The following is a 21,891-nucleotide window of genomic DNA, read 5'->3' on the forward strand; positions in this document are numbered from 1 at the left end:
ATTAGGTGCAGTACACTTCCCCCACATTAGGTGCAGTACACTTCCCCCACATTAGGTGCATTATAGTTCGCCCACATTAGGTTGTCAGTATAGTTCCCCACATTAGGTGCAGTATAGCTCCCCCACATTACGTTAGCAGTATAGTTCCCCCACATTAGGTTGGCAGTATAGTTCCCCACATTAGGATGGCAGTATAGTTCCCCCACATTAGGTGCAGTATAGCTCCCCACATTAGGTGCAGTATGTTCCCCCACATTAGGTTGTCAGTATAGTTCCCCACATTAGGTGCAGTATAGCTCCCCCACATTACGTTGGCAGTATAGTTCCCCCACATTACGTTGGCAGTATAGTTCCCCCACATTAGGTTGTCAGTATAGTTCCCCACATTAGGTGCAGTATAGTTCCCCACATTAGGTTGTCAGTATAGTTCCCCACATTAGGTGCAGTATAGCTCCCCCACATTACGTTGGCAGTATAGTTCCCCCACATTACGTTGGCAGTATAGTTCCCCCACATTAGGTGCAGTATAGCTCCCCACATTAGGTGCAGTATGTTCCCCCACATTAGGACCCCTCCAATAGACGCTTAGAATACAATACACTTCATTACATAACTTTACAGGTTGAATCAACTGTGCAGAACGTCCATTGTGCAGACTCTTTAGCAAACACTCCAATAACTACACACCACGGTAGCGTGGCCGAGCGGTCTAAGGCGCTGGATTAAGGCTCCAGTCTCTTCGGGGGCGTGGGTTCGAATCCCACCGCTGCCACAATTTTTATTTTACTTTTTCCCTATTTTGTTGGGTAGACTGACAGCGCCACCTACTGACCCTGTCACTAGACAGGCAGCTCGATGCATTGTGGGTAAGAGGAGCCGCTCCCCACGTGTCTGCATTACAAGCAGTATGGCTGCTGCCTGAGGTCTGACCGGGGAGCTGTGTACACACCGGGAGCCGTGTGCGGAAGGTAGGCCGGGGACGGGCCGGGAGGCGTCCAGGCTGATGGGGGAGGTCACCGGGGGGCTGTGCGGGGAGCTGGGGGTCCTGAGGTTGTGCTGTGCTCCTAGGCCGGGAGCCGCATCATCCTATAGCCGGGGACTACTCCGCCAATCAGGCACGTTATACCGCTTATCCCTGTGTCCGGGGGTCCCTGCAGCTCTGTGGACGGGCTCAGCTCTGCTCTATTTATCTCTCTCGGTGTTTCTTAACCAGGGTGCCTTCAGCTGTTGTAAAACTACAACTCCCAGCATGCCTGGACAGCCGAAGGCTGTCCAGGCATGCTAGGAGTTGTAGTTTTGCAACAGCTGAAGGCACACTGGTTGGAAAACACAAAACTAAATTAGTGGTTCCAAACAAGGGCTCCTCCAGCTGTTGCAAGACTACAACTACAACACCCAGCATGCCCTGAGTTGTAGTCTTGCAACAGCTGAAGGCCCACTGGTTGGAAAACACAAAACTAAATTAGTGGTTCCAAACAAGGGCTCCTCCAGCTGTTGCAAGACTACAACACCCAGCATGCCCTGAGTTGTAGTTTTGGAACAGCTTGAGGGACCCTGGTTGGGAAACACTGCTCTCCAGATTGTAAGACTACATCACTCATCATCCACCTATCCCAGACTCCTGTGATCATTATCTGATCTTCGTCCATGTGGATGTGATACAACAAAATCCAACTCGGATGGATTTTAGGTCGCAACGCGCACACTACTTTGCACCATTGACTTTAATGCAAGTGCTCTGTGACTGACGTGAAGCATCTTATCTGTGCCGTGCAAAATCACAACCGTTATAAAGTTGCGCATCAGCGGAATATAAATTTCACACAAATATTTGGTTGTGTGACTTGGGGCTCATTCACACCACGTATTTTCCGTGCAGAATTCTGCTCAAGATTTCCGCTGTGGAGAATCCGGTGCAGCAGCCTCCGGTTGTTTTTCATTGGGATTCAGCTGCACTATTCACACTACGGATGTCCTGATACCATTTTTTTATTTTCTATTTTTTTTATTTTTTTGCTACTCAACAATACCAATTACTGATACTTTTTAAAATATCGTAACAGTTTTTATTTATTTTTTTATTATTATTATTATTATTATTATTTTTTAATGGACCGAGAAAGCTGGGTGACGGGTGTGTGTTATTTTAGTAGGTGGGGGGTGGGACAGGGAGATTACCTGCCAATCCATAGTATAGGGGATAACATGCTGATCAGTAAGAGTCGGACCGCCGGGACCCCCACCGATGCAGAGAGCGGGGGTATAATTCTCCCTGGAATGAAGGACACACAGCGCAGTGCAGGCACCGCTCCATTTTTTTTTTTTTTATGGAGTAGCGAACGCTTCTGACCTCTGAACTTGAAAAGGTCTCCGTCACTAAAGAGAATAAATGGAGCGTTGTGTCCTTCATTGTGCATCAGTGGGGGTCCCAGTGGTGTGACCCTCACCGATCAGCATGTTACCCCCTATCCTATGCACAGGGTATAACATGCTGAGATGTTAACGCCCCCTTTAAATCTGGAAAGTACTGTGTACTGCCTGTCACCCAACTTTCCTAGTCTTCTGAAGAGACTATATGTCAGGAGACTGGAAAAGCTGGGTGACAGGCAGTCACAGTACTTCTCCAGCTTTTGTCACCCGGTCTTCTGACATAGTCTCTTCAGGAGACTGGAAAAGCTGTAACAAATAACCAAATAAATAAATATAACAAAATAACCCTTAAACCCACCTTCAGCATCCTTTGTCCTTTGCTCTGGTGCAGGAGAAGTGACATAACTCCGCCTGTGTCAGGGCCGAGGTCAGGTGCTGCTCCTGATGCCAAGGAAACCGTGCCATGCTCAGCAAAGTTCCGTTCATCAGAAAAAGGCTCATGCACGGAACGTTTGCTGATCGTGGTACGGTTTCCTTGGCAACTGTAGTGGCCAGTGTGGCCTGCGTCTCCCCACACTGGAACTAAAGACTTTGGACATGCCCTTTAAAGGGGTATCCAGTATAGTAAAAATGAATGATACCCACCCTGGTTCTCCGCCGCTCTTGTTCCAGCAGGTTCCGGTCCCTGCTGCTCTTTACTTCTTCTGAAATTAATTGCTGAGGCTCAAGCAATCCCTCTGTCAGTCATTGGCTGAGCGTCATCTCGTTTCGGAAGCACTGACAAGCGCAGGCGAGCAGTGGGGACCGGAATCCCCACCATGAGGAGGTGGACCTATGACGTCACGATCTCCCAGCTCCAGCGTTCAGAACAGTTTGTTCCAAATGCTGAGCAGCATAGTACCCCTTTAAAGGGGTTGTGCGCTGCCCTGCAGTTCGGAGCTCCGCTCACAGCATCCAGAAGTTCATTACTCCGAACGCTGTGTGCGGGCTTCCGTGTTCGCGGCCGCCGGGCGTGACGTCTCGCCCGCCCCCCTCGTGACGTCTCACCCGCCCCCTCGTGACGTCTCACCCGCCCCTTCTACCAAAGTCTATGGGAAGGGGGCGTGACAGCGGTCGCGCCCCCTCCCCGTAGACTTTTGTTGAGGGTCCGGGCGTGACGTCACAAGGGGGCGGGCGTGATGTCACGCCCGGCGGCTGCGAACCCGCACACAGCATTTGGAGTAATGAACTTCCGGACGGTGTGAGCGGAGCTCCGAACTGCAGGGCAGCGCACAACCCCTTTAAGTTAATTTTTGCAGGAGTCCTCCTTTAACCTATATGTTTTAGAGGAAAAATGGATATGCTAACCTACGCCATCCACCATAATCTGTTTCCCATTGACATTTTAGCACCTTAAAGGGGTACTCCGGGGGAAAACAATCTTTTTTTTTAAAGTAAACTGGTGCCAGAAAGTTAAACAGATTTGTAAATGACTTCAATTAAAAAATCTTAATCCTTCCAATACTTATCAGCTTCTGTATACTACAGAGGAAGTTCTTTTTTTTGGGGGGGATTTCCTTTCTGTCTGACCACCGTGTCAGGAACTGTCCAGAGTAGGAGCAAATCCCCATAGCAAACCTCTCCTGCTCTGGACAGTTCCTGACATGGACAGAGGTGTCAGCAGAGAGCACTGTGGTCAGACAGAAAATAAATTCAAAAAGAAAAGAACCTCCTAGGTATGCTATAGGGATTTGCTCCTGGTCTGGACAGTTCCTAAAATGGACAGAGGTGTCAGCAGAGAGCACTGTGAGAGTGAGAGAGAGAACAACTCAACTTCCTCTGGAGCATACAGAAGCTAAGTACTGGAAGGATTAAGATTTTTTAATAGAAGTAATTTACAAATCTTTTTAACTTCCCGCCACCAGTTGATTTAAAAGAAATGTTTTCCAGTGGAGTACCACTTTAAGGTATTTGGGTATTAAAGGAGTACTCCGGCACTTAGACATTTTATTCCCTATGCAAAGGATAGGGGATAAGATGCCTGATCGTGGGGGTCCCGCTGCTGAGGACCCCCGTGATCTTGCACGCCGCACCCCATTAAAATCAGTCCCCAGAGCATATTAGCTCCGGGTCTGATTACTGTCTATCATGGGGACGGAGCGTTGTGATGTCACGGCTCCGCCCCTGTGTGATGTCACAGCTCCGCCCCTCAATGCAAACCTATGGGAGGGGGCGTGACAGCTGTCACCATTGTAGTTACGCTTTAAACAATGTGAGTCTGAACCTGGATCAGGAGCAGTGGGGGACTGGGGTCGGTGTCATTCATTCTTTTAGTTTCGCCCTGTCCTCAACAACATGTGAAAAATATTATACCGGAATACCTAAGCGCCTCCGCCCCCATACACTGTAGTCATAAATCAGCCAAAGCCATGATCTCAGAAAGATGAGCCACCACTGGAGCTGTGCCAAACACTTGTTGGGCCGACATGATTCGTTCTCAACTTCCACCATAAGGGTACGTTCACACGAGCCGATCCCCAGCGCGTATTACTCTGCGGATCCACCGCTGAAGGACCATTGTATGCTGCCTTTACAGGTGCCTGCTTGGAGCAGCAATACGCCGTTACCGGCAGACATACTGCCTAGCTCATAGAGCAGGGGAAGCGGCCGCCATGTGTGTGAGTACACCGCGCATGCGCAGCGACTTGCACATGGCTTCAGTGTGTCTGCTCATAGCGGCGTATTGATGCTCCAAGCAGGCACCTGTAAAGGCAGCATACAGCGGTCCCGCAGCGGCGGATCCACTGTGTAATACGCGCTGGGGATCCGCTCGTGTGATCCTACCCTTAGGGTCTATTCACACGTACAGCATTCTGCCCAGATTTTCTGCTGCGGATTTCAATGTAAACTGAATGACTGAACACTGCATGAAATCCTGAGCATCAAATCTGCGCAGAATACTGTACGTGTGAAGAGACCCTTAAGCTGCCTTGACTGAATGTGGAAAAAAAAAAGTGGTAAGCAGCTGCCAGACACCTCTGGCAGCAGCTTATTTCTCCTAAGAAATAAAGGATCAGCTATGCTGGAATCCAACTGCCTGATCCTTCTCATCTGTTGGGGAGATCACATTGCAGAGTGATCTAATGAAGTGTCGCCCAACCAGGGTGCCTCCTGCTGCTTCAAAACTACAACTCCTGGCATGCTGGGAGTTGTAGTTTTGCAGCAGCAGGAGGCACACTGGTTGGGCAACATTGCTCTGTTTATGGTCTGCTCAGATCATGCTCTAGGGTGGCATGCTGGTTCCCTTCAGGCACAGTTGGTATAGAGGGGCATTTTCCTTTACATATACAGTGATCCGTCAACTTACAATGGCCTCAACATACAATAGTTTCAACATACTTTTCTGGACCATTGTAACTTGAAATCAGACTCAACATACAATGTACAGACAGTCCAGATCTGTGAAACATGTTAATGGCTGGAAGATCTGACCAATCAGAATGGGCATTCACTGGTAAAACACCTGTATTACTGAAGCGTATGCACTGACTGGTGTCTGGTAGCGCCCCCAGGGAGGTATTACATGTTCTGTATTCTTTACCTGTGAAGGGTTAGCTGCTCCTTTGGACACCAGGTGAGGGCGGCTCCATGTTACTTTTTTAGGACACTGTATACTGTACAGGACCCTGAAGAAGCTCCTGTCCTCTACATAGACAGTGATTACAGCTCCCAGCAGATGTTTCTTACTTTTATATGTAAGGATTTGCTTTATCTATATTAGTTATCTACTTATTTTTCTTTAATCCTCACTTTTTCCTATTTTTGGATGACATTTTGGTGGCTTCAGAACCAATTATCAGGTTTTCATAGAGTAATGGTCCCAATATACAATGGTTTCAATATACAATGGTCGTCCTGGAACCGATTAATATTGTAAGTTGAGGGAGCACTTATCAGTAGTATGCCAGGCATGGTGCTAGCATCACCATAGTTAACCTTGCTTCTTCTCGTGGGTTTTACGGCTGCGAGTGATTTCTTTCAATGTCCTGTTGGCATGAAACACGGCAACAACCTCAGTGTCAGCACGCGCTCCTGTGTAGGGATACCATGTCAGGATAAAGATCCGGCCAAGGTAAACGCTATCAGTAGCCGAGCCCATGGCGTGTGATCCCGGACTAGTGATATCCTGGGAGCGTCTGGGAAGTTACAATGAGTCAGGTACTTTATTGCCTCCGTGTCTGTACATGATGGTGTAACCTGAGCTAGTAAAGCGGTGACCCACTGCGTGCCGGCTATAAGTCGTGGTATACATCCAAAACTCCTTTTTGTTTGACTCCTTTTGACATATTCTTAAAAATACAGACAAGTGTGCGTTCACACAGCGTCATTGCTGTCTGTTTAAAGGAGATCTTTGGTGAAAATGAACCTATCCCCTATCCACAGGATTATGTTGCTGATCACGGGGAGTCCAAGCACTAGGGCCTACCGGGATCACCGTCACGGCACACTGAGCTCTGAGAGCGGCGCGTTCTGCAGCTCTCGGGCATCATTGGCGCTCCCATAGAAATAAACAGTTTGGGTGCCGTCTACCAGTAGGTGTCCTGTCCCGTTGATCGTGGGGGGCCCCAGTGGTCAGACCCCCCCGCAATCAGCTACTTATCTAAGTTTCAACTTATTTAAAGGGGTACTTGTGCCAGGAGCTCGTGATGTCATAGCCCCGCCTACTCATGACATCACACCCCGCCCCCTTAATGCGAGTCTATGGGAGGGGGCGTGACAGCTCCCATAGACTTGCATTGAGGGGGCGGGGCTGTGACATCACAAGCGCCCAGCTCCAGCGTTCGTAACAGTTTGTTCCAAACGCTGAGCAGCGGAGTACACCTTTAAGTTCATTTTTGCACCTTTAACCTATGTGTTTTAGAGGAAAAATGTATATGCTAACCTACGCCATCCAGCATAGTCTGTTTCCCATTGACATTTTAGCACCTTAAAGGGGTACTCCAAGGGAAAACAATTTTTTTTTATGTCAACTGGTACCAGAAAGTTAAACAGATTTGTAAATTACTTCAATTAAAAAATCTTAATCCTTCCAATACTTATCAGCTGCTGTATACTACAGAGGAAGTTCTTTTCATTTTGGATTTCTTTTCTGTCTGACCACAGTGCTCTCTGCTGACACCTCTGTCCATGTCAGGAACTGTCCAGAGTATGAGATAATCCCCATAGCAAACCTTTCTTGCTCTGGACAGTTCCTGACACTGACAGAGGTGTCTGCAGAGAGCACTGTGGTCAGACAGAAAAGAAATTCAAAAAGAACTCTGCCTCTGGAGCATACAGCAGCTGATAAGTACTGGAAGGATTAAGATTTTTAAATAGAAGTAATTTACAAATCTGTTTAACTTTTTAGCACCAGTTGATTTAAAGGAAATGTTTCCAGTGGAGTACCCCTATAAGGTATTTAGACGCTAAATTCAGGCAACAATCATTTAGAAAGATTACTATCATGCATGGTGCTGCCGAATAGTCATTTGTCATTTCACCATTGTAGTTACACTTTAAACAATGCATTGAATCCACATGTTTCCATGCAGATCTTAGATCAACGTTTCCCAAACAGGGATATACCAGCCGTTGATTGTCCGGGCATGTTGGGAGTTGTAGTTTTGCAGCAGCTGGAGGCACACTGTTTGGGAAACACTGTCTTAGACACAGATTTCCACCTTGGAAAAGCTAACACCAAATCCTCAGTGTGCACATGCGCTTAAAGGGGTACTCCACTTGCCAGCGTTCGGAAGTAAATGTTCCGAACGCTGTTTTTGCGCTGCGGTGGTCAGCCACGCCCCCTCAATGCAAGTCTATGGGATGCTCCCATAGACTTGCTCTGAGGGGGTGTGGCCATGATGTCACAAGGGGCATGGCCTACCCCTGCAACGGAAAAACAGCATTTGGAACATTTCCTTCCATACACTGGCCAGTGGAGTACCCCTTTAAAGGAGTTGTCTCACTCAGTGACACCTGTCTGTATGTCAGAACAGACATCTGTCCTAGTGAACCCGCTGCTGCATGTATGTGACCTCCGCAGGGGAATCCATAACCTCCCAAAACTAGTATAGTAGCTGATCGCCAGGGGTATGATTGCTGCATGGGACTATCTTTGTGGGATAGCCTCTTAGGGTCCTATATGTCACTATTGTATAATTTATCCTATTCATATATAAAGACTACTAAAAGCTGTGTATTACTGGTTATATATGGGTTAACAGGATAGGATTAGACCTTAGGGCAGTGAGGAGCAGGTTCAGTGCTGAGGCCACTCCATACATATATAGAGCTGCTCACACAATGGCCCTTATTTACAGAGTGTTGTGTAGGTTTCTTTGTGGGGTTAATTCCCTACAATTTATTTTCCATGGTATTTACTAAGGTTTCCCTACATTTTCCACTTTCCCTACACTTTGCTTTTTTACACCTGCTCTGATCTGTAGGGTTTTCCTCATCTCAAATCCACCACATTTTATGTGGAAACCTTAGTAAATATCTTGGGATTTAGTGAAAATGGCGGGAACACGCCCCTTTCTGTGACCACACCCCCTTTCCCAATGGACACGCCCCTTTTTCGAATTTCTTAGCAAAATGGAGTGCTAGTTGGGGTTCTTTTCAATTCAGGCGCAAATTCAGGCGCAGACAGAATTTCAGGCGCATATTCTGGCGCACAACCCGACAAAACATGTTGGGTTTGCAATAGTAAATGAGGGCCAATCTGTTTATTTTGTTTCCATAGGTTTTATTGTTCTGTCCGGAGTCAAGTGGAAGCTGTTGCAGGGTGTTGGCGGGTGTGACAGTAGTATGGAAAATGAGGACGACGACCCGATTATACAAGAGGTAACAGTCACTTAACCCCTTAACCCCTTAAGGACCGGAGGTTTTTCCGTTTTTGCATTTTCGTTTTTTGCTCCTTGCCTTTAAAAAATCATAACTCTTTCAAATTTACACCTAAAAATCCATATGATGGCTTATTTTTTGCGCCACCAATTCTACTTTGTAATGACGTCAGTCATTTTGCCCAAAAATCTATGGTGAAGCGGGAAAAAAAATCATTGTGCAACAAAATTGAAAAAAAAAAACGCTGTTTTGTAACTTTTGGGGGCTTCCGTTTCTACGTAGTACATTTTTCGGTAAAAATGACACCTGATATGTATTCTGTAGGTCCATACGATTAAAATGATACCCTACTTATATAGGTTTGATTTTGTCGCACTTCTGGAAAAAATCATAACTACATGCAGGAAAATTAATACGTTTAAAATTGTCATCTTCTGACCCCTATAACTTTTTTATTTTTCCGTGTATGGGGCGGTATGAGGGCTCATTTTTTGCGCCGTGATCTGAAGTTTTTAACGGTACCATTTTTGCATTGATAGGACTTATTGATCACTTTTTATTCATTTTTAAATGATATAAAAAGTGACCAAAAATGCACTATTTTGGAGTTTGGAATTTTTTTGCGCGCACGCCATTGACCGAGCGGTTTAATTAATTATATATTTTTATAATTCGGACATTTCCGCACGCGGTGATACCACATATGTTTATTTTTATTTTTATTTACACTGTTTTTTTTTTTATTGGAAAAGGGGGGTGATTCAAACTTTTAATAGGGGAGGAGTTAAATGATCTTTATTCACTTTTTTTTTTCACTTTTTTTTTGCAGTGTTATAGGTCCCATAGGGACCTATAACACTGCACACACTGATCTTCTATGTTGATCACTGGTTTCTCATAAGAAACCAGTGATCAACGATTCTGCCGGATGACTGCTCATGCCTGGATCTCAGGCACTGAGCAGTCATTCGGCGATCGGACAGCGAGGAGGCAGGAAGGGGCCCTCCCGCTGTCCTGTCAGCTGTTCGGGATGCCGCGATTAGCCGCGGCTATCCCGAACAGCCCGACTGAGCTAGCCGGGAACTTTCACTTTCACTTTTAGCCGCGCGGCTCAGCTTTGAGCGCGCGGCTAAAGGGTTAATATCACGCGGCGCCGCGATCGGCGCTGCGCGCTATTAGAGGCGGGTCCCGGCTTCACTATGACGCTGGGCCCGCCATGATATGACGCGGGGTTACTGTGTAACCCCGCGTTGTATCGGAAGAGCAGGACCAAGGACGTACCGGTACGTCCTTGGTCCTTAAGGGGTTAAGGACCAGGCCAATTTTATTTTTGTGTTTTTCGTTTTTTCCTCCTCTCCTTCTAAAATCCATAACTCTTTTAAATTTCCATCTACAGACCCATATAAGGGCTTGTTTTTTTTTTTTTTTTTTCATGACCAATTGTACTTTGTAATGAAACCTCTCATTTTACCATAAAATGTACGGCGAACCCAAAAAAATTTTTTTTTTTTAGGGAGGATATTTAAATGAAAACCACAATTTTGGAGGTTTTGTTTTCACACTGTACACTTTACGGTAAAAATGACATGTGTTCTTTATTCTGTGGGTCAATACGATTAAAATGATACCCATGGCTAGATACTTTTATATTTTTATACCGCTTAAAAAAAAAATCAAAAACTTTTTGTACCAAATCAGTCATCTAAAATCACCCTATTTTGACCACCTATAACTTTTTCATTTTTCCATATATAGGGTGGTATGAGGGCTCATTTTTTGCGCCGTCATCTGTATTTATTATTGATACCACATTTCCACATAGAAAACTTTTAGATCATTTTTTATAAATTTTTTTTGGGAATAAAATGTGACAGCTGCATTTTTGGACTTTTTTTTTTATGCTATTCACTATGCGGGATCATTAACATTATATTTTGATAGTTCGGACATTTATGCACGCAGCGATACCAAATATGTTTATAAAAAAAAATTACGCTTTTTGGGGTAAAATGGGAAAAACAGATAATTTTCATTTTTATTGGGGGAGGGAATATCCCACTTTTAATTATTTATTTATATATTTTTTTACATTTTTCAACTTTTTTTTTTTTTACACTTATGTCCCCATAGGGGACTATCTATAGCAATCATTTGATTACTAATACTGTTCAGTGCTATGCATAGGACATAGCACTGGTCAGTATTATCGGTGATCTTCTGCTCTGGTCTGCTCGATCTCATACCAGAGCAGGAGACGCCAGGAGACGGACGGAAGCAGGTGAGGGGACCTCCGTCCGCCATTACAGATGATCGGATCGCCGTGGCAGCGCTGCGGGGAATCCGATCATCTATTTTAACTTTGCTTGTATAAGCGCACTATTACATGACCCGGGCTACACTGTAAACAAGCGCTGGTCTAGTAGAGCCCATTACATGGCAGGGAGGGCCATATAAACAATTATTGGGTCGTTCATGTGGTCCTTAGCAATCACCAGCTATTGCCTGCACATACACGTTTACACTATGATGATGTGTGGTGCAGTTTATTTGCTATATGTTAGCACTTCTTTATAGTTTGTCTATGGCCCTGTCATTCTCATGTAAGTGATGTACGCTAAGTATAGACTAAGCATACCATCGGACTCCAGTGATCCAAAAGAGTGCCAGGCTGGTATAGACTTGCATTGAGGAGGCGGAGCGTGACATCATGAGGGGGCGGGGCTATGACCTCACGAGCTACCGACTCCAGTGTTCGGAACAATTTGTTCCAAAAGCTGAGCAGCGGAGTACCCCTTTAAAGGGGTTCTCTGGTGCTTCAACATCTTATCCCCTATCCAAAGGATAGGGGATAAGATGCCTGATCGTGGGAGTCCCGCAGCTGGGGACGCCCGTGATCATGCACACGGCACCTCGTTTATAATCATTCCCTGACGACACGCTCCGCCCCTCAATGCAAGCCTACGGGAGGGGGCGTGATAGCTATCACGCCCCCTCCCGTAGGCTTGCATTGCGGGGCGGAGTGTCACGTCACGTCACACGCCACCCGCCCTGTAGTTGCCCGTAATCAGACCCGGAGCGAACACGCTCCGGGGACTGATTATAAACTGGGTGCCATGTGCATGATCACGGGGGTCCCCAGCTGCGGGACTCCCGAGATCAGGCATCTTATCCCCTATCCCTTGGATATGGGATAAGATGTTTAAGCACCGGAGAACCCCTTTAAGGGTAGGGTCATAGAGTATATACGCAGCGTATTTCATACTGAGTGAAAGTCGCTGCATATTCTCTTATGAGCAGACACAGTGTGTGCACTGAGGTTTTTGGGGGGTGGGTGTCCGTGACGCACGGGCCCGCCTCCAAACCTTACTGCATACATCGACGCTGCTGGAAGCACTGTGTGTCTGCTCATAGGGGAATATGAAGAGTATTTCTCTCTGTACAGAAGGCTTCACATAGCGTGAAATACGCTGCATATATACTCTGTGACCCCACCCTAAGGGTACATTCACATGTGTAGTGTTTGCTGCAGATTTGACGCTGTGTTCCATTGATTCACACAGCATCTTCCCCGGCCAATTTGTGTTTCTTCCATTTCTGAATAATCGCACCATTTGTGGTAACCTTCTCACCAAGCTGGTTGCGATGATCTTGTAACCCGTTCCAGCCTTGTCTAGGTTAACCTTGCCCCTGGCCTCTTTGGACGGGTCTTTGGTCTTGGCCATGGTGGAGAATTTGGAATCTGATTGATTTGGTTCTGTGGACAAGTATCTTTTATACAGGTAACAAGCTGAGATTAAGAGCACTCCCTTTAAGGCTTCTTTCACACTGCCATTGTGACACGGTAGTGTGATGTCCGTTGGGGGAGGAAAAAAGCATCATGTAAAGTTTTTTTCCTTCCGCTACTCTCATCAAAAAACAATTGCACCCGACCGACCCCATAATAGTAAATGGGATCTGTCAGGACCCGTTGTTTCCCATTGTGCCCCATCAAAAATAACGTCCGATGGGGCACAACGTCAGTGGGAAAGGGGCCTAAGAGAGTGCTCCTAATATCAGCTTGTTGCCTGTATAAGGGTGCGTTCCCACCTGGCGTATACACAGCGTATTTGACGCTGCACAATATTTACGGCAGCAGCGGGAAATACGCTGCGTATTCCTTGCTCACTATACACACAGGGCTTTCCGGCGGCAGCCCTATGCGTATAGTGAGTTTTGGAGGCGGAGCCGTGCGTCACAGCCATGCCGGACCCACCTCCAAAACTCACTGCACACATAGGACTGCGGTCTGAAAGCCCTGCGTGTATAGTGAGCAAGGAATACGCAGCAAATTTCCCGCTGCTGCCATAAATTTTGCGCAGCGTCAAATACGCTGCGTATACGCCCTGTGGGAACGCAGCCTTAAAGACAACTTGCTGATTGATTCGGGATCAGATACTTATTTCATTAAGTAAAATGCAACTGAATTGAAATGTGTATTTTTTCTGGATTTTTTTTGTTGCTTTTATTCTTTCTCACTGTGAAAAGAAATGATCAATCTTTAATTTTAATGGTCTGTTTATTTGGTCAGTGGGCAAATGTACAAAATCATCAGGCGATGGAATACTTTTTTTCTCCACTGTATATGTGAATGTACCCTAAGTCATGTTTAAAGGGGTACTCCGCTGCTCAGCATTTGGAAAAAACTGTTCAGAACGCTGGAGCTGGCGTCTGGAGCTTGTGCCGTCATAGCCCCGCCCCCTTCATGATGTCACACCCCACCCCCTCAATGCAATTCTATGGGAGGGGGCGTGACAGCCGCCACGCCCCCTCCCATAGACTTGAAATGAGGGGGCGGGGCTGGACGTCACAAGCTCTTGACTCCAACGTTCGGAACTGTTTGCTCCAAACGCTGAGCAGCGGATTACCCCTTTTAAGGCTTAGTTGTCATTCAGTATAACAAAATCCCTGTAAAAGATTCCAAAAGCTTGAAGTCCCCAACCAGCCCTGAGGGATCCCTGCACTTTATAGAGTGTCTGTAGTCTGTGTTGCGGATGATTGTCCCCTATCAGATGATGCATTAGCGCTGTAACACTGTTTGTTCTGTATTTCAGCTCGATGTTTATCTGGCCAAGAGCCTGGCAGAGAAGCTGTACTTATTCCAGGTATGGGCTACATCATGGTTTATATGGTGCAGTTTATTCACCATCATAGTTTCTATAGTTGTGTACAGATTATTCTGTATAGTGAAAACCTACATTGCAGCACTGTGTATGGATTTTGCTGCTTTTCCCCAATGTATTTCATTTTTTAACCCTTGATTGCATTACGGACGACCCCCTCCCGTTGTGGAATTCCCTGGGGTTGCGGAATCTAAGGGGCCAAATGGGTTGGGATCATATGCTTCTCTGATCCCGGCCTTTATAGCAGAAGCTTGGCTGGTCACGTGCGGGTGTCATGACAGGACCATGGCCATAAAGCCTCTACCAATGCATGTGGATGTCATAGGGCCTGGATGCAATGATCAGTAGCCACATGATGTTTGCTGCGGCTATTGGATCGCATGCTGGCATGGTTTTGCCCACATACATTGGTTGCAATATGGTACTCGCCCCCTCCTCTCGGAAGGTATACTTTTGCAACTAAAGCAGGGCTTAAAGGGGTACTCCGCTTCTCAGCGTTTGGAACAAACTGTTTTGAACGCTGAAGCCGGCATTGGGAGCTCGTGACGTCATAGCCCCACCCCCACATGGCGTCACGCCACCTCAATGCAAGTCTATGGGAGGGGGCGTGGCGGCTGTCATGTCTCATGATGTCATGAGGGGCCGGGGCTCCCGGCTCCAGCGTTCGAAACAGTTTGTTCCAAACGCTGAGCAGCGGAGTACCCCTTTAGGTGCTGGGAGGCAAGAAAAGGTAGTACAGTTTTTGTGCCCAGGAGGTGCAGGCCTTCTTATAAATCTGGTACGTCCATGGCTCCCTTGTGCACCTCTGACTTAAATCTACGCCAACTAAAACAGAAAATAGATCCGGCTCCCTCTATCTAGTGGGACAGTTCAGAGCTCACCATCAATGCTCTAATACCCTAAGAGCTAAAAACATAAATGACAGAAAAAATATAGATAATGGGCTCGAGGATATGGACATAGGTAAATACACTATAAAAAGTATGAACATTTATAAACATTTAATTAAATAATATCCAATCAGTATGTTACATACAGAGGCGGAACTGCACGACACAGCGCCCTTGTGGGTGCAGAACCGAAGCTAAATAATATATTGTGTATTATATATGCAAAAATCACGCCGTTAACTCAGATATTAACCCCTTAAGGACCAAGCATTCTTCTGTTTTTGCACTTTTGTTTTTTTCCTCCTTACATTTTAAAAATCATAACCCTTTCAATTTTGCACCTAAAAATACATATAATGGCTTATTTTTTGTGCCACCAATTCTACTTTGTAATGACATCAGTCATTTTACCCAAAAATCTACCGCGAAATGGGGAAAAAAATTATTGAAGAAAAAACATGGGGGCTTCTGTTTCTACGCAGTACATTTTCCTGCAAAAATGACACCTTCTCTTTATTCTGTAGGTCCATACGATTAAAATGATACCCTACTTATATAGGTTTGATTTTGTCGGACTTCTGGAAAAAATCATAACTACATGCACGAAAATTTATACATTTAAAATTGTCATCTTCTGACCCCTATAACATATTTTGTGCCGTTATCTGAAGTTTTAATCAGTACCAATTTTTTTTTGATCGGACTTTTTGATCGCTTTTCATTCTTCATTCATTTATTTATTTATTTATGGTATAAAAAGTGACCAAAAATACCCTATTTTTAACTTTGGAATTTGGCGCATACGCCATTGACAGTTTATAACGGTTTAATAATTTATTTTTATAGTTCGGACATTTACGCACGCGGCGATACCACATATGTTTGTTTTTATTATATTTTAATATTTTTATATGGAATTTGAGAAAAGGGGGGGTGTTTTAAACTTTTAATAAGGAAAGGGTTAATCTTTGTGATCTGCACTCGATTGATAAAGCCTGGTCCTGCCAGGCTTTATCAATGTGAGAGCCGGGACCTGCACGGAAGGAGAGGTAAGCCCTCCGATTACCTCCACAGTGGATCAAAATCCCCATTCAAACGCCCAAACCCCCCCCCCCCCCCCCCCCCAATCGCACTGCATGGGGGCGATCCACCCCACTGGACCATCAGGGAGCGTTTACAGGGTTCTTTAGACGTTGCTGTCAACTTTGACATTGGCGATCTAAACGGTTAATAGCCTGCCGCGGCTATCACCGCATCTCTGCTATTAACGCCAGCCCTCAGCTACAAGAATCAGCTGGGGGCCAGCCGGTACAACGAGGGCTTGAGTCGGGAGCCCGCGTCATACAACAGTTAATGGCCATTGGACGAGTATACACGTCCATGGTCGTTGACCAGTTAAGACTTGTATAGGCAGTACAAACACACTTTGCACACTATCCAGATCACCTCTCCTGTGTGATGATATCAGGACTCGCGGTTCTCGCCGCTGCCCTTGAAATCCGCAGACTGGTCACACGGCGAGCATGTATTGCTCCAACACTGTTCTGGTGACAACCGTGTGACACTCGTAAGGTGTCCGGTCACAGATTGCACTGTGAATGTTCCTCAGCTAGATCACCTCTCAGTTGATGTGTTCCTGCTGTAGCGTCCTGATGCTATAGCTCTCACAGTTTGAAAACAGTTAGAAAAGCGGGCATGGAAGGAGTCTGGGATGGGCGTAGGTGAAGCAAAATATAGATAATATCCACTGTACGTGGACAAGTAGTATGAATAGTGGTAATGACAGACGCGTTTCAGGACCTCTTTAGGTCCTTCCCTCAGTGACAGATATAGGGTTTTTGCATATATTACACAGTGTATTATTTAGCTTCAGTTCTGCACCCACAAGGGCCCGGAGTTGTGCAGTTCCGCCTTAGTATGTGACATAATGATTGGATGATATTTTATTAATATTTTTATTAAATTCTTATACATTTATTATAACTTTTTATAGTGTATTTGTCCATATCCTTGAGCCCCATTATCTTTATTTTTTTTTCTTAAATCTATGCCAGGTAAACCTTTATCCGGCTGTCCAATGAAGCTGGATGGAAATTTCTGGGCAGGGAAGTTCGCTACCATGTGCCTCTCCCCACTCATTCTCATGAGTCTCTGCGCTGAGACCCCAAACAATTAAAAACTTTTGACATTACTTTGTTACATGTCAAAGGTTGTTTTGTTTTTTTAACACTTATCCTCTCATTAAATGGGTCATATCATTGTATCTATCCAGTCTTTGGTTTTAAATTATTTTTTTTTCCCCTCCTTTCCAAGTACCCAATACGACCTTCAATGATGAACTATGATGGTGTCCCACATCTCTCAGCAAGGATTAAACCAAAGCAACAAAAGGTAGAAGAATGAATGTATATACTTTTTTGTCTCTTACAAGATTTGGCAGAGATGACATTGCCTCCTGTATTTGTCAGGTGGAGCTGGACATGGCCGTTAACACGATGAGTCCAAATTACTGTCGTAGTAAAGGCGAGCAGATTGCGCTGAATGTCGATGGCACCTGCAACGATGAGACCAGCACCTACTCCTCGTAAGTAAATGTATTGCTTACTATTCCCCCCCCCCCCCCCCCCCCCAAAGTTATGTCTCTATACAGATGTGTATCCCGATGTTGCTTATCTTCTCTCTTTGGACATAAACTGGGGTTGGGGTACATGTCCTCTAAACAATATTTGGAGTGTTACTTTTCCTTTCATAAATTGCAGTATAGGAAAGATTGGAGACCTGAACTGTTTTGCGGTTGCACATGCAGTTTGTGCTTGCATTCTGTTTGGGACTTCAGTGAGCAAGATCTCTCATCCCCCTTACAGAACAATTCCTAAAATAAAATGAAGTCACCCTAACGTGATCTAATGTGATTGTATTACATGGTATGTGTTTCCTTATCCTACTTATTGTAATTGCAGAAAACTTATGGACAAGCAGACCTTCTCTTCCATTCAAGCTGCAAGCAACACATCTCGCTATGCGGTAGCATTTTATCGAAAAGGTATGTTATATTGTGTACAATTTTGGGATTCATTATGTAAGAAGGACATGGCTGAATGGGTGCAGAAGGGGGCGAGAAAGATGACTGATGGTATGGGAGGATTACAGGACCAAGACAGGTTATCACTTGGGGTTATTTAGTTTTGAGAAAAGACGTCTTAGGGGAGATCTGATTACAATGTACAAATATATGAATGGACAGTACAGAGATCTTTCTAGTGATCTTTTTATACCCAGGCCGGTAACCATGACAAGGGGGCATCCTCTACGTCTAGAGGAAAGAAGGTTTCACCATCACCATCATCACAGACAGGGATTCTTTACTGTAAGAGCAGTGAGACTATGGAACTCTCTGCCACATGATGATTTGATGTCTGTCATCTTTTGAAAACTATAATATTAAAACTATAATAAAGTTATGACTACTTGATTAATGGGAATAGGACGTTAATTCAGAGATTTATTCTGATGCCATATTTGAGTCAGGAAGGAATTTTCCACTGATATAGGGCAATTGGCATCAGCCGTCCTCTGAATCAACATAGTAGGCTGAACTTGATGGCCTCTTGTCTTCACCCCTATAAACTGTTGTTTATTGACCATTTGTAATCATTCTTAGGTTACCTCAAAGGGGATTTCAGACAGGAGACATTGTAGTCGTACAGACAGGATATACCAATGTTACTCCCATCAATCAGACCAACTAGTCCTATACATTCACTTGCTGTGGGACTTTTGAACGTAGCTCGGCACTGATCAGAAGTCTCATAGAGAATGAATGGAACAGCAGTCGTCCTCCGTTCTCGTGATTGGTGGGGGTGTCAGACCCTACAGATTAAATTGTTAGTTTGTGAAAAGGAGATAACTTAACCTTGTGATAACCTGTGGCTGCATATCTGGTACCTTTAGCAATGTTGCTGCAGCACCTGGGAATGCTACTAGTGTTTCAGGTCAATCCAGCTTGGCTTTTGGTCTGAATTGGTGTATATTATGTGTTCACTTGACAAGATGATGCTACTGACTAGTTGTAACTACTGACTAAATCTCTCATTTCTGCTGTCATAGTCATTAGCCATACTATTCTTTAGAAAAATATTGTCATACTAGATACAAGGACTCGGACCTACTTTTTCCAAGAAATTGTGTTTTGTTTTTTTATGTAGGTGAAATTCACGTAACTCCTCTTCACGGGATCTTGCAGATGCGGCCCAGTTTCACTTACTTAGACAAAGCAGATACCAAATATCGAGAGCGAGAAGCTGCAAATGACGGTAGGCAGTAGTGAAAGTATGTGCAGAGCTTTAAAGGGGTACTCCGGCGCTAAGACATCTTATCCCGTATCCAAAGGATTGTGACGTCACGACCCCACGCCCGTGTGACGTCATGCTCCGCCCCCTCAATGCAAGGCTTGCATTCAGGGGGCGGAACTTGACATCACACGGGGAGGGGCCGTGACATCACAATGCTCCGTCCCCCGTGATCGCCAGTAATCAGACCCGGAGCGAACACGCTCCGGTGACTGATTATAACAGGGTGCTGCGTGCAAGATCACGGGGGTCCCCAGTGGTGGGACCCCCGTGATCAGGCATCTTATCCATTATCCTTTGGATAGGGGATAAGATGTCTTAGCGCCGGAGTACCTCTTTAACATTTCTGCCACAAAAGCATAGATTTAGTGCTAAATAGTATTTTGCTATATAGTAATAGTATTTTGCTATATTTATTTTTGTAACCCTTTTTGTTTTTATTAGCTGGTGATTCATCTCAAGATGAAGGTGAGGATGACGTCAAGCAAGTCACTGTAAGTCTTACACTGTAATTCTTGTCTTTGACTGTGTCAGTGCTCATGTGATATTCCTAGTATCTTAATAAATGTTATTGGTTGTACTTTCGCAGAGTTCTGAAGGAACTTGACCTTTCACTGTCTTAGTATGGAATTGTATTACTTTGATGTTTTTTTTGGCTTGCCCAAGGATGCTGTTTCTAGATGTCTACTTTATTCTATTGCATTCTGCTGCCTATGTGCTTTCCTAGTAAGATAAGAGGAGGCTGATGCTATGCTTCTTGTAAGAGGCCCTTGTGATGTCTTTAACAGCTTAACGACCATAGAAGTGTATACACGTCCAGGGCGGATGCACGTTCCCGCACCAGGACGAGTATACTTGTCCATGGTTCTCGTAGGTGCTGCCCAGTGCACCCACGAGATCGCAGCAGGGACTCGGCTGTATCACACAGCCGGGACGCTGCTGCACTGCCGGGACTGAAGTAAACTTCAGTCCCGGCAGTTTTAACCCTTACAGCCGCGGTCAGAAGTGACCGCGGCTGTAAGTGTTATGGCAGAGGTAGGGGGCTCCCTCTGTCTTCCCTACAGCACCCCGCATCGCGATCGCGGGGGTGCTGTGTCTAATATGTGGCTGGCCACACATTAGTTAAACCCTTACAGCCGCGGTCAGAAGTGACCGCGAGCTGTAAGGAGTTTGACAGAGGGAGGGGGCTCCCTCTGTCTCTCCTGCAGCACCCCGCAACGATCGCGAGGTGCTGCTTCATACCTGGGCAGCCGGGGGTCCTACAAAGACCCCCAGGTCTGCCCTGGCTATTGCCAGAGGCACGTCCTGATATGCTACCTGCTAGTGAAACCTGGCAGGCAGCATATAACTTCAATGCTTTGGAATACTAAGTATTCCAAAGCATTAAAAAAAAAAAGCGTAAAAATAAAAACATTTTATTAATAAAAAGTGTTGAAAAAATGGGTGAAAAAATGGGTAAAAAAATAAATGTAAAAAAAGTGTAAAAATATTTTAAAAAAGTGTAAAAAAAGGAAAAAAGTGTAAAAATAAAAAAAAATTAAAATTAAAATAAAATAAAAAACATGTTCATTAAATAAATATTATAAAAAAATGGGTAATGTGTGGGATCACACAGCGGACATCCGCAGCATGTACTATGCTGCGGTTGTCCGCTGTATGATCCTACATATTATGCATTTTTGTGTAGGATCACAACAATGAGCTCCCTGCTGCTGCTAGGTAGCTTTGTGCGTCCACTCATTGCGGCGGATTTCCCGCCAGCAGTCACAAGCGGACATACTGAGCTACCCAGCTGCAGCAGTGATCTTGCATCTGCGGTGTGAAATACTCTGCGGATGCGCTCTGTCTGACCCTTTTTGTCTATAGGAATACTATAGGGAGTGTAGTTTCCAATATGGGGTCACTTGTGGGGGTTCTGTATGGTTCTGGCAGCTAAAACCCTTTGCAGGAATGAAGTGCGGCCTATAATCCATTCGGCCTAAAATTATTCCCTGAAAGCCAAATGGTGCTCCTCTCCTTCTGGGTCCTACCACGCGGCCAAGGAACCAAATATGTCCTAAGCGGGGGTATTTCCGAACACAGGAGGAGCAGCTTAATAAAATATAGGGTGCTTTTTTTTTTTCAATATCAGAAGTGATGTACAAAAAATATGTCCCACAAATGATGCATTTGTGGAAAAAAGCTAATTTCGAATTTTTAACACTTACTTTGTAATAATTCCTGCCAAAAAACTATGGCATTAAAATTTCTCTATCGTCTCCA

At 45.1% G+C, this 21,891-nt stretch overlaps 1 protein-coding gene and 1 non-coding gene across 3 annotated transcripts in view; both read left to right on the forward strand.

Moving 5' to 3' along the window:
- Positions 1-690: 690 nt before the first annotated feature.
- Positions 691-772, forward strand: TRNAL-AAG (transfer RNA leucine (anticodon AAG)). The gene has a single exon. It is a non-coding gene; the product is annotated as a tRNA-Leu (tRNA).
- Positions 745-21,891, forward strand: part of POLR3E (RNA polymerase III subunit E) — a 74,434-nt gene continuing 53,287 nt past the window's right edge. Inside the window, exons 1-8 of one of the 2 annotated variants that reach the window (XM_056535028.1) lie at positions 745-968; positions 9,131-9,231; positions 14,322-14,372; positions 17,594-17,671; positions 17,749-17,864; positions 18,241-18,323; positions 19,486-19,593; positions 20,074-20,123. In XM_056535028.1, the coding sequence (XP_056391003.1) occupies positions 9,196-9,231; positions 14,322-14,372; positions 17,594-17,671; positions 17,749-17,864; positions 18,241-18,323; positions 19,486-19,593; positions 20,074-20,123 (522 nt within the window). In that variant the 5' untranslated portion in view covers positions 745-968; positions 9,131-9,195. The remainder of the gene's footprint in view (positions 969-9,130; positions 9,232-14,321; positions 14,373-17,593; positions 17,672-17,748; positions 17,865-18,240; positions 18,324-19,485; positions 19,594-20,073; positions 20,124-21,891) is intronic. The other variant, XM_056535029.1, reaches the window with a different exon arrangement.

The sequence above is a fragment of the Hyla sarda genome, chromosome 8 (genome assembly GCF_029499605.1).
Source record: "Hyla sarda isolate aHylSar1 chromosome 8, aHylSar1.hap1, whole genome shotgun sequence".
Lineage (NCBI taxonomy): Eukaryota > Metazoa > Chordata > Amphibia > Anura > Hylidae > Hyla > Hyla sarda.